This window comes from Melanostigma gelatinosum (genome assembly GCF_949748355.1).
Source record: "Melanostigma gelatinosum genome assembly, chromosome: 4".
NCBI classification, from domain to species: Eukaryota; Metazoa; Chordata; class Actinopteri; order Perciformes; family Zoarcidae; genus Melanostigma; species Melanostigma gelatinosum.
Window position 1 is genome coordinate 24159115 of NC_136637.1, and position 16709 is coordinate 24175823.

Genomic DNA, 16709 nt, shown 5'->3' on the forward strand with positions numbered 1-16709 from the left:
GATATCTGACTGTACATGCTATGTGCATTGTGTTTACACAATATACTGTAACACCCAGCAGAGATACTAAGGCAGTGCAATCCTTATGTGTGTGTAGCACCAGCAACAGGTGGTCCAAGCCGTGGAGAGGGCCAAGCAGGTCACCATGGCTGAACTCAACGCCATTATCGGGGTGAGTCACCTCCATTCATCTTGACAACACCGACGCACAACGAGACAAACACACACGCACATGAACGAATAAGGACCAATCTGACCATGATGAGTCAGCTGATAGGTGAGTCATTAACGTAAGCCTCACTCAAGGTGTTTACATTTGCTGTTTGTTTTTTGCTTGTGCTAAATGTAGATTGCAGGTACATTTAGCTTTACAGTTCCTCCGGAGCTTTGATGTCATGCTATAAATTAACGCGGCGAGTGGACGATTTCAAAGTTGGCCTTTGACGGATTCTATTTTTTGATGCATCTGTGTTTCAGCATTCTATATCCCCTAAGAGAGCCAATCTGTTAGAATCAGATGATAATTGGCATCATTTCTCTACATATTTCCGATGAATCGATTGTGGCAGCGGCAAATTAGATGTTGCATCCTGTACCAATGTCATATAAAGATGTAATGAGATATAATAGCTGGGGAGCAACAATTTTTTAAAGCTCCCGGCTGATATATTTGCATAGAGAAAATATGTTAACGATTTGGAGTAAGACGGGTAAACATGGTAGCGTTTGCTCTGTCCCTTATGTGGGCGCCCTGCTTCTCAAATATGTTTAAAGAGAGAAAGAAATCATGATTGTTGTGAGATCAGTCAGCTGTAATTATCAAAGAAAAAAAAGACACACATAATGTAACAAAATCCATACCTTAACCACACTGATATCATCTTTTTCAAACACTCAAAATACACATCTGACCATGACCTACACATGCTGGTCTGCACAAATATGTTTTAACATGAGCGCAAACACACACACACACACACACACACACACACACACACACACACACACACACACAGCCAGACAGTGATGGTCCTGAGTGCCCTCGTAGATGGGGCTTTCCAGAGCTTGTCAGAGCGCTGATCACATTACTGTCTACTTAAAGCCTTTTGTTCCTCCCAGCACCACAAACACTGCTGTCTCTGAGGTGTGTACGTGTGTCTTAACACACCAGCTTGACAAAACAACACACATAAAAACATCACAATGCTCCCCTCGGGATAATAGCCTTCCTGTATCTGTAGCTGCTCCTTTGCTCCCTTCTCCTCGCTCTATCCTCCGTTCATCCTCTTTTCCCGCTTTCTTTTTGTCTTTCTGTTCATTTTCTCTGTGGATTTTCTCATCTCTCCTTTTGTAATCTTTTATCATTCTCTTCCTCCGACGATGGCCCTGTCCTCATTCCTCCTCTCTCATTGTTTTTGGCGACGTCTTATCTTTTGCTCTCTCCGCTGCACACTGTCCCTCCCTCTTCCTCTGCTCATTTGCCCTCTCTCTCCCTATCGTCTCCGCTCTGTTCATCTAATTCTCCTTCACTTTTCACTGCCTCCCCCATGATTTCCCTCTGTTCCACTTCCTCTCCATCATTTACTCTCTGACTCAAACATTTTCTTCCCTCTCTTTTACCCACTCTGTGTTTCCCCCTGGCCTCTTTCTCAATCTCCCTCCTCCTGCCTGTCCTTCATAATAAATCCCATTCATCCCCTCACTCTTTTCACCGTCTCTCCATCTCCTCTTCCTTTACTTTCTCTCTGTGTATCCTGACCATTTCATTTCCTTCTCCACATCTTTCCTCTTCCTCTTCCTGGTCCTTGGTGTCCATCTTTCTCACCTTTTTGATCCACTAATCTCTTTAACGTCCTATCTTCCTTCATCTTATTTTCCTCTCTCACTGTTGAGCTCTCTCTCCGTGTGGATTTCATTTCATTCAGCGGTTCCCTGTCTCTTATCTCTCTCGCCTCCCTTTTTCCAAGCACAAACCCCACTTCCCCTTTACTTTTCCTTCTTCCTTCTCCTTTGTTCTCTACACTTTCTAATGCTTATTTTCAATCCACGTCTTCTTTACCTTGATTTTTCTTCTAACCACCCACCCTTTTGTATGACACCATCCCTCCCCGCTCCCTCCTTTCCCTGTGGCCACAGCAGCAGCAGCTCCAGCACCTGTCTCACCATGCCCCCGGCATCCCTCTGACGCCACACCCATCAGGCCTCTCCCTGGGGGCGGGGGGCTCAGGGCTTCTTGCGCTGACCGGAGCCCTGGGGGTCTCGGCCCACCTTGCCTCCAAAGATGAGCGCAACCATCTTGATGCTGAACATCTCAGAGGTAAAGAACAGTCGACTTTCAGTCCTTCATGTTGTCTCCAAAATGACACTTAAATGTTCTGGCACATCTACGCACATAAAATAATAATAACAATACAAATATTGCAAACAAGATTCGGCATTCGAAGTACGCCAAAACCTCTTTATAGTTATTGTCACAAACACGCCCAAAGGGTTGTGATTGGCCCGTCAGATGTCATGTTGCTGGAGGTCTGTCCAAAGGGGAGGGGGACCACATGCATCTGCCAGAGCAAATAAAACACGACCTTGTAGATTTGTCTGGTTCCCCGGTACGATGTTTTCGCCCTTTTAGCCCGAAAGTACATTACAGTTGCAGTGCAGCAAAGCCGTGTACTTGCTGTTGTTCCGGGTCAGTGTGCACAAACGGCTTCATCATTGAAAATCAATTGCGCTGTTGAACGTGTTGAGAAGATGTTTAGCGAGTTCAATACGGGGGGAGGTGGAGTAACAGACTCTGGGAAATCATCCAGAATAAAAACATCAGATGTCAAACATCAAAGAATAATCTCATGTTTGTGTTTCTGCATGTACATGTGAGCGTTGTGTGTGTCTCAGTGTGCTTCATTACATACTGGAATTGGCACAAAGTGAGAGAAACTTTGACAACAGCTACAGAATAAAAAAACGTTTTTTTATCATTTTAGACATAAAATGTCAAGCCGTCCTATACATTGTTTGTGACTTTTGTCTCATTTTTCACAGCAAGTCGCCTTTTGGTCTGAATTTGAACTTCTTTGGTTAGATTGCTGTCATAATATGGACAAACATATTCCCGGCACTTGTGTGTGAAGCCAAGAAAAAACGCTTTTCTCCCTATGAACTTTCATTCACCCCCATAGAATATCTTATCTCCGCGCTCTGTTTCAGGCACCAAGCCAAGAGAGACTTTCTCATGAATAAACTGAGAGCTAGAAAGAAAAAAAAAGGAGGAATGACTCAGAGCAGAAAGGGAGAGCGATAGAGAGATCAATGTGTTCATATTGGCGTGCTAAGCAGCTGTGCGAGAGCTTGTCTGCAGCTGTGTGTGTTTCTGTTCTTGCGTATGAGAGGAAGAATGAGTGAAAAGATAGTGAGCGTTGAAAGAGGCAGCATGGGAAACCGGCGAGCTTTGTCTGGAGAGAGGGAAAGATGGAGAGGAGACAGGAATCATATTTGTGTCTTTATTAGAGGAGCCGTCGTAGTTCAGGCTGACTGGGGGACTGTTGTTGTTGTTATCATCAGGACTGACGTCAAACTTTCTCTCCTGTCCTCTTTACTCCTCTCCCACTTTTTCCTCTACTCTGTTCTCTTTTCTTACCTTTCTCCGTCCCATCCCAGAAGGAGCACCCAGCAGGGTGAGTAGTTGTGTGTATGTGTGTACAGTAAGTGTCGTCTACACCCACATTTCTGTGCCTGTGTGTGCATGTGACAGTGATAAACTGAGGAAAATGGAGACGGACTGTAAAGTGGCCTCTAAAGAAGGCTGTGTACTGCTGGTGCTCAGCCTGGAGAAGCCCGGCTCAGCACCGGCACACTAGCTGCTCGGCGCTATCAACCTTGAGCTCCTCAAGGTTCTCTGCGTCACGCTGACGTCTGAGCTCACAGCATTTCCGCTGTTCTCTGGAAGGGAGTACAAATTGAGTGAACGGATGAACAAGCAACTGTTTATTTTTCGGCACCACAAATGTTCTGGTAATCTACAGGACTTACAGAGCAAGTGAAAGGATTTAACACTACGTTAATGGCTAATGCGGCCCAAAACACAGCAGTTGGTGTCTGTACAAATGAGCAACTCTTACTTAACTATGTTTGCTTGAGTGTGCTATGCATCCACTATATAAAATGCCAATGACTGGAGGCCCCTTAATGACTGATGTCAAATATAAAAACACACCAAAATATCACACCACTGAGATCCATTTCCCAACAGAACTTACTCTGTTGTATTGTTGATGAATGTTTGGTGTAGAATTGCCAGTTCTTCAGGAGAGACGGGGACCACACCAGATGTTTTCAGAGTCCATTTATCGACACTATCTGTCCAAAAACATTTCCTATTGAAACCTGACTCTGTGCATTGGTAGGTACAGTACACGGAGAATCAGATGGTATTACAGTTTTCTAACATGATTGCATGTTGCTATCATACAGGTTTTTACATTAATGTACATCATTCATACATTATGTACTGACATTTATGTACTTTATGTCCTGACATTTATGTACTTTATGTCCTGACATTTATGTACTTTATGTACTGACATTTTAATTCCTGTTTAAGTTTGGACCAGTTTTTCATTAAAAAAGTTTACACTTGAATTGTAAATAACAGTTGAATCCATTGATATCGCAGTATTTCTCTGTTAAATTGTGTTTCCCAAAGTTAAGAAAGCAGTGTTAAAGTCAAGCCTGATCTTTAATTACACATAAAAACTGATACCTGCCACTTACACACAGTGAGGGTTACAGATTCATTTAATAACATTGGTTTTAGATCAATACCCGGTATCAGTCAATGGAGTGGTCTCACCTACGTCACGATCTCCTTAGTTACGAGGTCGGTCCGCCATGTTGGAGTACATACAGATCCTACATGGCGGCGCGTAAACAAGGAAGTGCGGCGAAAATACAATACTTTGAATCACTGGATAGTGCATCAAAGGTTCGCTACCTGGCCAAATTGAAGGTTATTGGTAACTTGGATCCCTATACGATGAGTGCAGATCGTTTCAGTGCCGATCCTACTTATCTTCCATCGGTAAACTACACCAACATCTACGCGTATCTCGTGAACACCCCCAGTCCTTACACAAAAGACGAGTTGGAGTGCTACAAAGGGCTCGACGCTTATAATCAGTTTGTCAGTGGATGGGTCCGAGACGTCAAAGCAACGGTCGTCGACAATTCTCATCTCGTCATTGGAAGAGTAAATATATACAGATCTGGTCAGATATTTAGCAATATTCAATGTTTACTCAGCGCAAACAGACACGTGTGTTTGTTTACATTGTACGTGCACGTCATTGTGTGCGTGTGTAGGAATTCACTTTCAACTAACTCCTAACGTCATCCCCCCCCCCCCCCCCCCCACACATATACACATATATATATATATATATATATATATATATATATATATATATATATATATATATATATATATATATATATATATATATATATATATATATATATGACGTTAAACTCATATCAAGCAATGCTGAGGCTGCATCTCTGTGTTTCGCCTGTTGTACACGCTCGACACGTCTCTGGTACCGACTGCTGTCACGGGCCGATGAAGCTTCGGTAACCTTCTCATGTCCAAGTTTAATTTATATTTCCTTTATTAAATACTGTTCACAAACGAATTTGTAAATAAAATCACGTACCACTTATAAAGTGATCCGCACATACTCTAGTGTACGCCAAATTCCATTCCTTTATATCTCGAGAGATGCGTGACAGCCATTTCTCGCGACGTCGCTTGGATAGCTCCTTCGTGTCATTTCCTTGATGTGTAATGACCGCTGGCAAACGAAAGAATGATTTCTTGTCTCTATCAGCTCTGCTGCCACAACCAAAGACAGCACAAAAGTTCACCACCGATAGGTTATGCGACTCAGCCGTGCATGCCAGTGGCTTTGTGTGTACTCCAACATGGCCGACAGCTAAACTGTGACGTCACACGAGACCACTCCATACCCAAATTCCAGGTATCGTATTGGGATTGGGCTTGAAAAGGTCTGAATGGTGCATCGCTGGATGTGACCGTATGGTGACTCAGGTCACCCTAATTGATGGGGTTAAAGAAAAAAAATGTAGTAAATGCAATGAAACATGAAATGTATACAAGTGTCCATCTTGCCTCACAGGTTTTGCTCATATTTAAGTCACTACAGCTAAAAGTCCCCGTTAATCGGCTGCAGAATTAATGCAGTGTAAATGGGCTGATTGAAATTCAGTGGACGTCTACGGCCGGTCCTATTCTCTCTGGCTGCAGATTGCTCCGCTTTATGGAAACCGTGTGAACACTCACTTACTGTACTGGCTGCAATGGACAGCTGGCCTTCATCAGCGCAAATGTTGATAACACCGAGAGAGGGGGAGAGTGTTCGAGGGAGATGGAGAGTGAAATTGGAAAAGGAAAAAGAGAGAGAGACTAAAGAGGAAGAAAAAAGACCAGGGAGAATAGGTAGGGAAAGGTTGTAAAAAAAAAATACCAGCTTGTCTTTGTTCTGGCTTTTATTACGAAATGAAAATGATTTAAGAGCGCTACTGACTTAACTTTCCCTCCCTCACTCGCTATCCGCAATGAAGCCCTTAGCATAATTTAATTGCTAAACACAACACTGATTGTTAAGCACCAGGAAAATATTCCTCATATGACTTGAGGTTGGTGCTGAACTTAGCCAAGCGTTACGGCGTTTGGAAAGGAAGGGGTGGGGAGGGAGAGAGAGAAGTCATGGGGAGAGATGCATATCAATTGGCATTTGTCAGAGAGCCCTGCACCAGTAAAACATGTTGGAATTTTAAATGGAGGGTTAAAAAAAAGGACAGCGAGAGGAAGTCAGGGGAGGAGGAGAAAAGAAAAAAGAAGAGAGGGAAGTTTGTTGAGCCTGCACTGAGGTTCATTGTGAGGTTTCTCCTCTTGTCCGGCGCTCCTTCCTGTCGGCCCCCGTGGGCTCCTTCCTGTGTGACTCATTGGTGTGTTAAACCCTCACTGTTCTTGCCCCCCCCCCCCCCGGGGGGACAGAGAATGACAAGTGGCCCTCACTGAACCTCTGGCCCCGGCCCCAACGCAAAAACAGCACAATGCTTTGATCGACTTTTTTCAGTGCCGAGCACCAGGCTGTATTGTAAATATGCCTTCACAGCTTTATTGCCCAATAATGAGTCATATTTTACATGAGGACGGGTGTGTCGAGGGGGGAGAGCACTAATTCGCTTTATACGCTGTCTCGTGTGCTTCTATGGCTACGGCTTAACCTGTGCTTACGTCTGCTGTTCTTGCTGTGTGTGTGTGTGTGTGTGTGTGTGTGTGTGTGTGTGTGTGTGTGTGTGTGTGTGTGTGTGTGTGATGTTATGTCTGCTTTTATGGGGCTTTCTTGTGTTATTGCTCAGTGTGCTTTTCCTTCTCTACTTATGTCCACAGATTGATTGTGTGTGCATCTGTCTTCACATCATGGCCTTTGGCCGATTTTTGTGTGCTGTGGTATCAGTGAGCGTTTGTGTGTGTGTGTGTTCGTTCTCATGTTTTTGTCCTTGTCTTTCTCCAGAGCAAGTCAGTGTCATCAACAGACAGTCAGCCCATCGAGGAGCGGCAGGGCCCGTCAGGAGGGTACTCCTCCTCGCAGGGAGGAGCGGAGGCGAAGAGGAGGCGCTGTGAGGACAAAGAGCCTCTTCCGCCACACTCCTATGTATGTGTTGGTTTGTGTCCTTGTCCTTATAAGATGCGATCAATTGAGCTTCAGATGGTGAACAAGGGGACACTGAGTAGTTGCAACAGCTCGCGAAGAATAAAAAATAAAAAATATAAATATAAATGACATGTTAATAAACACATAAACATGCAACAGATTAATGTTATTAAATGATATAAGTGTGCTATGATGTGCATGTATGCATAATTATTACAAAATAGTTTTAAAAAAGCCACATGTTCAGACCAAAGACGTCAAAAAGTACGTGTGTGTGTGTGTGTGTGTGCGTGTGTGTGTGTGTGTGTGTGTGTGTGTGTGTGTGTGTGTGTGTGTGTGCGTGTGTGCGTGTGTGCGTGTGTGCGTGTGTGCGTGTGAGACCTCACCATTGGCTTCTGATAGGCCATACAGGGGTCTGGGGGCCCCACGGCCAATTAGAGTGGTGTTTGGTTTGGATGGGCCCAGTGGGGAGGAGACGGGAGCCACAGGCGAAGTAATGCCAGAAGAGAGACGGCCGAGGCAGATCGCTGTAATGAATTAGACGGATGCGTTTGCAGTCTGGAGGATTGATTGACACTGAGAGTCTGTCTGTGCAAAATGGCCTACAGCTAAGTCAGTTTGGCATCAACAACAACAGTCCAAATATTCCCATTAGTTCAGAGCCAGAACAAGGACAGATAGTTTCCGCTTTCTAAATGTTTTTCCTCTCTTTCTGTCTGTCGAGCAGCATTACAGTTCCCATTCCTCTCTGTTTGCCTCTTTTGCTCTTCTATGTCTCTGTCTGTTCATCACCGTCTCTCAATTTCGCTACTTTTCCTTCTCACTCTGTCTGTTCCATCCCTCTCTCACTCTGTGTTTTAGTTCTTGGAACAGACTAGACATAGCCCTGTTTCGGCTCTGTATAATTAGGTACTGATGTCACTCCACGCTGATGTCAATGGGAATATCAGGCCATGATCGCATCAGAGCGCTGTTACCATGGTGACTCAGTGCCATCGTTCTCACCCCAAAAAAGAGGAGAGAGAGATGGTTAGACGAAAAGCGCAAAATGTACCATCGATGGGGAAAGAGCTTGTGAATGTGAAAGATCGAAATTGTGCTTGTGTAGTGGGGATGTTCGGTGAGAATATACTGTCTGTGTGGTTTTCTAGTATCTCTGTGTTAAATGTTGCATGGAGGACAGAAAATAGAAGGAAACAAAGAGCAGTGATATTGATATGTCGATCTCTGTGTGTAGTTATGTGTGTTTTTTGTTCGTCTCCATCTTTATTGATAAAGTTCTCAATGCACACTTACAGTTGACTCTGTGTCTGTGTAGCAGACTGTGCAGCAAAAAAGATATGGAAAACGATTTCACCTTTCTTATGTCTTCCTCGCTCCGCAGGACAGCGATGGAGACAAGAGTGAAGACAATCTTGTAGTTGACGTCTCCAATGAAGTAAGTTGCCCGTCTGTATTTCAATTATTTTTGAAATCCTCATGCAGAAATATAGGTGATAGACTCGACCATCAACAATGGACGTCTTGCATGCTCTTCCCCTGAGATCTACAGAGCGTTTTAGCAACTTTCAGCTCAATGTTTTCTTTTTCACAGCCCACAACTTGGTTCTCTCTCACGGCTCTCATCAACCCCCAGTTTTCAGCTGCAGCACGCAGATGTATTTAGTGCAAAAATTCTGATACTTTTGCAGACAACTTTGCCTAATCGACTTAAAAAAAAGGGAGCCTTTGTCCTACAGGGGCTCTTTGACACTGTGTTGCAGCCCACACATGCTAACGCATGAACCCAGCGCTGGGAGGACCGGTGTTTGCTCGTGGGAACTATAGATCTACTTGGCACTGCTTTGAACCAACCTCCGACCTCTGCGTAACCCTGTCTGACTGGCTGTCGATAGCTCAGTTTAACACACACGGACGTCCGACGTCTCACAGAAAGACATTTCCCCATCACAAGTTCGTTAACAGTTTCCTCTGACCTCTGTGGAAATGTTCCACCTTCACTTCCACCTACAGAAGCCTCCTGACACTGTGTTGCAGTCCGTACATGAACAACACATGAATCCAACGCTGGGAGGACCAGTGTTGCTCGCAGGAAGAACTGTAGATGCACTTGGCTCGCCCACATAACCCCGTCTGGCCGTCTGGCTGTCGGTAGTTCAATTTAAAACACAGATTTGGATGTGTGCATGCAAGTGAGGTCAGTGTTGAATACATTTTATTTGGAATTCACGCAACACGTTCATTGTTTAACTTTAGAGCCCTTGGTGTCTTTGCGACGAGATTTGCCCTTTTTTTTTTTTGTCCCGAGTCACTTTTCACATGGCTGCGTTTTAGAGAAAGCCACGAGAACACATAATTGGGTAATTGCCTGAAGAATAACTCTACAAAATGACTGAAAGGAATACTTTACACACATAATGACCATTTGTATATCTTGAATTCCTTGCATGCCTCCCCGGTGAAAGGAAAATGAAAACCCCCAAAAAGAGTATTTCAAGAAGTAATGATTTAGCTTCATTTTATACTTGATTATTTCGTCTCCAGTTTCGTTTAGTTTGCAGGCAATGATTACTATTTTAGTCCATACACTCAGACACTGTTTCCCCATTATTGATTCATCTTCCAATCATTTCAAAGATAAATCCAAAGATATTGATTTTCAGGTAATCAAAGAAAAGCAGAACATTATTCACACACACAAACATTGTATTTTGTGCTTGTTTTTTGCTCGCTAGATTGCTTGTTTTTAATTCCACTGATCTATCGTAACCATGGTTTGTGAGTGCCTGCGTGCGTGCGTGTGAAATGTGAAACGGGTCAGCAGGTATGTAGCTGGTTCAGCTTTCCGCTGCAGTTGCCTTGTAAATAGGAAGAGCTCCTATGTAAGCTCATTATCAGCCACCGCTGTTTGTGTTCTCTCGTGAACTGTGTCTGTACTCAGTCTGTGTCCACACACACACACACACATTTACAAATACTTGGTCGAGCTATCTCGTCTCATCTAGTCCTGTTTATTTCTGTTCTCTATCCAACCTCTTGAAGCCTCCGTTCTTCCGTCTCTTCACTCTCTCTTTTCTTTTCACCCCTTCTTCCCCACCCCCTTCTTTTTCTCCTCCCTCCTCTCATTAGATAACTGCAGTCTTGTTCTTTTAATATATGCAAAGCCGTTTATGCCCCTGGAATATTTTAGTTCTTTAAATACTTCACGCAGTGTACCAAAAGTATGTTTCATCTAAGCCCTCTGTATTTTGATATTGCACACAAAAGCAGAATCGGTCTCTTGTGTGGTTTGGAAACTGGTACAAAAGCAGAAAGAAAAAATAAATGTGACAAATGTGAGTCATGGCAGAAGAAGGGAGACAAATGATCTCATGTGTGTGAGTGAGTGTCTGTATGTGTGTGTATATGTGTGTGTGTGTGTGTGTCGTTTAGAGAGAATGTCCATGCATGTATTTGAACATGTGTCCAAGCCTGTGCATATGTGTGTGCACTTCTGTTTGCAGATGAGTGTCTACATGCCATGTAAACGTCTCTGTGTGGTTGTGTGAGTCGATGATCTGGTGTGTGTGTGTGTGTGTGTGTGTGTTTGTATAAGCACTAAAATGTATTGTGCTGATCACTGTGACCCAGTGAGAAGTGCTTACTCCAGCACTCTTGTCCTGAGGGAGGCAGCGCTGGCTCAACGGTGGCTACACTGATGAAAGCAGCTGTAACAGCAACATCGTCTCCAGGTCCACACACGACCGTACCAGCGACGATTCCTTGTGTTTCATGTCATGTTCCCTGAGTCCATTTACAAATCACAATACAGACTGTGACACCATACGTTGTGTTGTGACCATGAAAGAAGGATCTGCAGCGTTTTACTTTAAGTAAGCGTATTTTTAAACTCTTTAACTGCTGTGACATAACAAACCTTAGTTCTGCTTTTACACATGCTGCCCCACAGACAAACATTTTATTTAAAAAAAAGAGAATAAGTGGGTGTTCAGACTGAAACGGAGACGATGAAATACAATCCAGGACTTCCAGTCGTGGTAATGGAGCTGTAACCTTGAAGGTTTATTCGTCCCTAAAAACACTGCACTGTGGTTTATGACATCACCAGGAGGGATTTTACAGCGGAAAGTTATCATGGTGACAATAATTACATTGTGCATCGATTGAGAGGTGGCAGCACGTAAAAGATACACACTGTCAAAAATTGGCGGTTGCGCGCATTCCATTGGCCAGCACTGCCGTTGGGCGTCGATGTCATATGGCGCTGTGCAAACGTCTTACTGACCGGCATTAGATACTGGTGCAGACAAGTCCTCATGATGAAAGGACGTTACATGGACTTGAGGTCGAGGTAGTTGCAGCACTGTTGTGCATCGGTTTTCACAGAAAGTTAAGATCATTTTTCAATCTCTGTTTGTCATTCAGGAGCCTAACTCTCCTGCGGGCAGCCCTCCTCACTCCCCCCACGGGAACGGGCTGGACCGGGCTCCTACCCTAAGAAAAGAACTCCCGGGCTCCTCGAGCACAGGAGAGGCCCCCTCCACCCCGAACCCCCGCAGCCCCACCCCAGGGAAGGGGAAGGACCCTGCACAGGTAAGAGAGGCTCTTAGGGGCGTTGCTGCACTCTGCTTACTGGGAGATGTCGGCCTGCTTTTGCTTTATGCGAACTTTAGGTGACTGTTATTTTCAACATTTTTAATTCGATTGAGGATTTTCAGCATCTTTTCATTTGTAATAAAATAGTCTTATTTTTCACGCTGTACCCTAAGGTTGTTCATTCCTGCTACATGTTATGCTTTCATTTGTGGTGTTTTCCTTTAAGAATAAAAACACTTAAAAGCTGTACAACCAATAACTATTGAACAATAACTAATCCTTTATTAAATTAAAGCTGTAGGTGTCACAGTCACCGTGCCAGTACCACAGAGATCAATTCTTCTCTTTTCATTGAGATCATTCGAAAAGTGACGTTTGTGTAATAAATGAGGGATTATGTGTGAAAGCACGACACTGTAGGTCCCATGACAGATCAGCCATGTGTTGTCGTTGTTTTATTTCTTGTCTGACTTCTCTACAGAAGGAGAAGTCCCAGTCTCCGTTGTCCAAGTCTGGGACCCCGTCCCCGTCCCACCGTGAGGCCCTTACTCCGGGAGCCCCCGGTCCCAGCACCTCCTGCCTTCGTCTGGTCAGCAAAGCAGCATCCAGTGCAGACCCCCTCGGTGAGACTCTTTTGACTGTTTAGCTTAGTTTGTACTTGCAGTGAAGCCGGCGCAAGGCAACGCGCGCCAGAATATGACGTAATCACGGCCGGCACGTAGTGGCCGTGGCGCTTGGTTGTGCACTTCTGAATTTTTGTAAACTTAGCCCGAGCGATCATGTGACTGTCACAAATAGTTCAGCTTAATCTAGTATATATATATATATATATATATATATATATATATATATATATATATATATATATATATATATATATATATATATATATATATATATATATATATATATATGTGTGTGTTTTATATCGTAAACCAAATAGCTGACCTGAATGAGTTTTCCACCCAGTATTCCTCTGCCCTTCATACCATAAATCCTTTTGTTCCTCATTTTTTCATTTCCCCATTTGTTTGTTTATGCTATGACCAAATCGTTTATCATAAACGTTGTCATGCAATTATAGTTTAACATTTTTGAGCCAAACTCTCTTGTTCTTATCACAGCAAAGTCAATTGAAAAACATGCCTATATGGCTGATGTTTTGAATATTCAAAACCATAAGAAACAAAATAGAGCCCTCCGACCCTGCTCTACTCTAACTGTTGTGCTCTTGAGCAAGGCTCTTAACTGCTCTTTGCTTCTCTGCAACCAGCAGTGAACACCGTTGTTGTGTTTCACATCTCCTCAAACATGGTTGAATGAAAGAAAAACAGATTTCCATTCTTCTCAGCCCCTCTGTGACTGCGTTTGTGCTTGTGTGCCACGTATCGTTTCCCCACTTTATTTCCCTTCAATCCCGCCTCCCTCTTTCCCTCCCTCCCCAGCTCTCCGCAGTCCCATGTCTGTGCCCCCCGGTTCATACCCAGCTCATTTTGGCGTGGTGTCCCACGCAGGACTGAACGGGGAGCTGGCCAGCCCAGGAGGTTTCGGTGGGGCGCTAACTCTCTCTCCACAAATCAGCGCAGCAGCCAATGCCTACTCCCGAAGCCCCATGGTGAGTAAAGGCCAAATTGTTCTTCTCTGTCAAGGTTTGATTTATAGTTCCGCATCAAGTTTTGCAATTGAAATGGTTTATCTGATCAACCTGTGCTCCTGAAAAAAAGGGTTTTGTCTTTCTTCAACATGCTCCATGTAGTCTTTATTATGAGTACACACGTCCAGCCTCAGAAACATGAACAAAAACACAAAGTAGCTCAAGCGCTCTGTAGGAGCCATGAATCAATTCAGGAAATAAATCAACGATGAGGTAATGTTGAGAACGTGTGTGATGGTTTACATGTTGGCGTTAATGTAGCTCCAGCATGGAGCCTTCGCCTTGAGGCAGTCCAGGCTGTGAAGTGTTTGTCCGCTCTTTTGTCTCCTCCAGGTGGCATATGAGTCTCGGTCTCACCTGAGAGCGCCAGGGCTGTCCTCTTCTCTGTCTGGTTCCTCTGGCGGCAAGCCGTGAGTATTCACACTGTAGATATCTCATCAATGGCTTCGGAAAGTGGGTGCTGTCTACATTTGGGAGATACGTATTTAATGCCTTTTAATACCTGTGTGTGCATGCGGTGCTAATTTCAAGTCATAAAACAGCCTTGGCTTCCAACCGGTACAGTATTGATCAGCCGTCAGCAATGCCACACTGACTGCCCCGTAATACAATCGGCCATTATGAGAATTTGGACACGTATTGCTGAAGTTCCGAGGTCATTGTGGTGTCGTCAGACCTCACAGCTTGCACACGGACTTGTGTGTGGTTGTTTGTGCGTTGTGTTTATCGACCTGTCGCTCCTCTGCTTCGACTTGCTCATTGATTGAATGACTGTTTCCATCTAGTCTGAACTGGTTTTGGCCCATTTCTCAAGTCCCCTCACGATCCTTTGCAGAACCCTATTGTCCAAACTGTGTTTATTGTTTCGCTGCTCTTCAATTCTGAAGTATTGATTCATTCCTGTTCCCTCCTCTGCAGCGCCTACTCGTTCCATGTGAGCGCAGACGGCCAGATGCAGCCGGTGCCCTTTCCCCCCGACGCCCTGCTGGGCCCGGGGATCCCTCGCCACGCCCGTCAGATTCACACCCTGAACCACGGAGAGGTGGTGTGTGCCGTCACCATCAGCACCTCGACACGCCATGTCTACACCGGAGGCAAGGGCTGCGTCAAGGTGTGGGACATCAGCCAGCCTGGAAGCAAGAGCCCCATGGCCCAGCTGGACTGTCTGGTGAGTCATGTCGGAGGAAGTCATACAAACACACACACACACACACACACACACACACACACCAGTGATACAAATAGAAATGGGTACAACAACAAACATTCACATATCAGGCGATGCCACCAAACCTTTTTATGTACTGCCCCGATTTGTTTTTATTGGCTCTGTCATCTTTCCTCCTAGATTTTGTTAATATCATCAAAATTAATGTCCACATACATTTTTTTTAATATCCTTAATCATGTGAGAAGACACTTGCTGCAGAGCTCCAGGCTTTGGTCCAGACCCTGGAGAACAAAGTGATTTCTTAAATTGTATACGCCAGAGCTGATCATCACGATATGATGGCATGCGTTCACACAACCTCCACAAATGAAACAATATAACCTCAATATTTCGATATAACTGACTTCTAAGGTTAGATAACATAATGTAAAGCAGCAAACTTTGGGATTTAAAAAAAATAATAATTCCCCGTTGATGTTTGCTAACGACTTTAACATAGCGAGCTAACGTCAACGCGTAAGGTAAGAATAGATTATTTGCTGCTGAGCGTTATTTGACCTAACTTTAGAAGTTTCAACGACATCGAAATATTACGGTTGTGTTGTTTACATTGGTGTTGTTGGTGGAGGTCGTGTGGCATGGATGTGATGCAATAGACCTGATACAATGTATCGAATATATGCTCCTTTAGGCTCCTTTATTTAACGTTAAATAAGATCAAATAATACACCGCACAATGGCATGTGAACGTTATTTATTGATAGAAGAAAGCGTGTTAAACAGACATGATTTCCACCGTAGCACACGTGATAACACACACGATTTTCCACCATGAGTCGCAGCGCCGGAGGTTCCCGAGCCTGGAGCTCTGCAGCAGGACGCTATTAAATCATCTTACCATCCGTCCCATAAAGCCTCAAACACCGTTTTTTTTTTTTACCCTTGATCAAAATCAGGTATAACTGTTTTTTTTTTTTTTATCGTATCCAATCAGAACAGGGACAACTACATCCGATCCTGTAAAATCCTCCCAGACGGACGGACCTTGATCGTCGGCGGGGAGGCCAGCACGCTGTCAATCTGGGACTTGGCCACGCCCACTCCTCGCATCAAGGCAGAGCTGACGTCTTCTGCTCCCGCCTGCTACGCTCTGGCCATCTCCCCGGACAACAAGGTCTGCTTCTCCTGCTGCAGCGACGGCAACATTGTCGTCTGGGACCTTCACAACCAGACGCTGGTCAGGTAAGGGGGGGAGGAGGCGGGGAGGAGGGGGGGAGGACAGCGGAAGGAGAAAGAGAACATAAAGATGTGGTGCTTTACCTCCACAAATAGATTGCTGTCAGGAGAGAGCACAGGGGAGAGGGAGGAAGGTGAGGGAGAGAGAGGCTGGAGGATGTGGAAACATTTCAGGAACTTCTTAAGGACAGCAGAGGAAAAGAGAGAAAAGGAGATCAAATATGGAAGAAGAAAGGGGAGGGAGGAAAAATCGTTACCGTCTGGGGCTTCCTCAACTAACCCAGGGAGGGAGAAGGGGGAGGAACTAGCCATAGGGGGT

General features: G+C 44.5%; 1 protein-coding gene across 2 annotated transcripts in view; it reads left to right on the top strand.

The window, feature by feature from the left end:
* Window positions 1-16709, top strand: part of tle2b (TLE family member 2, transcriptional corepressor b) — a 41226-nt gene that overhangs the window by 18221 nt on the left and 6296 nt on the right. Inside the window, exons 3-13 of one of the 2 annotated variants that reach the window (XM_079267306.1) lie at window positions 98-172; window positions 2137-2317; window positions 3655-3671; window positions 7593-7733; window positions 9118-9171; window positions 12159-12326; window positions 12811-12952; window positions 13775-13944; window positions 14317-14393; window positions 14902-15151; window positions 16149-16396. In XM_079267306.1, coding sequence (XP_079123432.1) covers window positions 98-172; window positions 2137-2317; window positions 3655-3671; window positions 7593-7733; window positions 9118-9171; window positions 12159-12326; window positions 12811-12952; window positions 13775-13944; window positions 14317-14393; window positions 14902-15151; window positions 16149-16396 — 1523 coding nt within the window. The remainder of the gene's footprint in view (window positions 1-97; window positions 173-2136; window positions 2318-3654; window positions 3672-7592; window positions 7734-9117; window positions 9172-12158; window positions 12327-12810; window positions 12953-13774; window positions 13945-14316; window positions 14394-14901; window positions 15152-16148; window positions 16397-16709) is intronic. The other variant, XM_079267307.1, reaches the window with a different exon arrangement.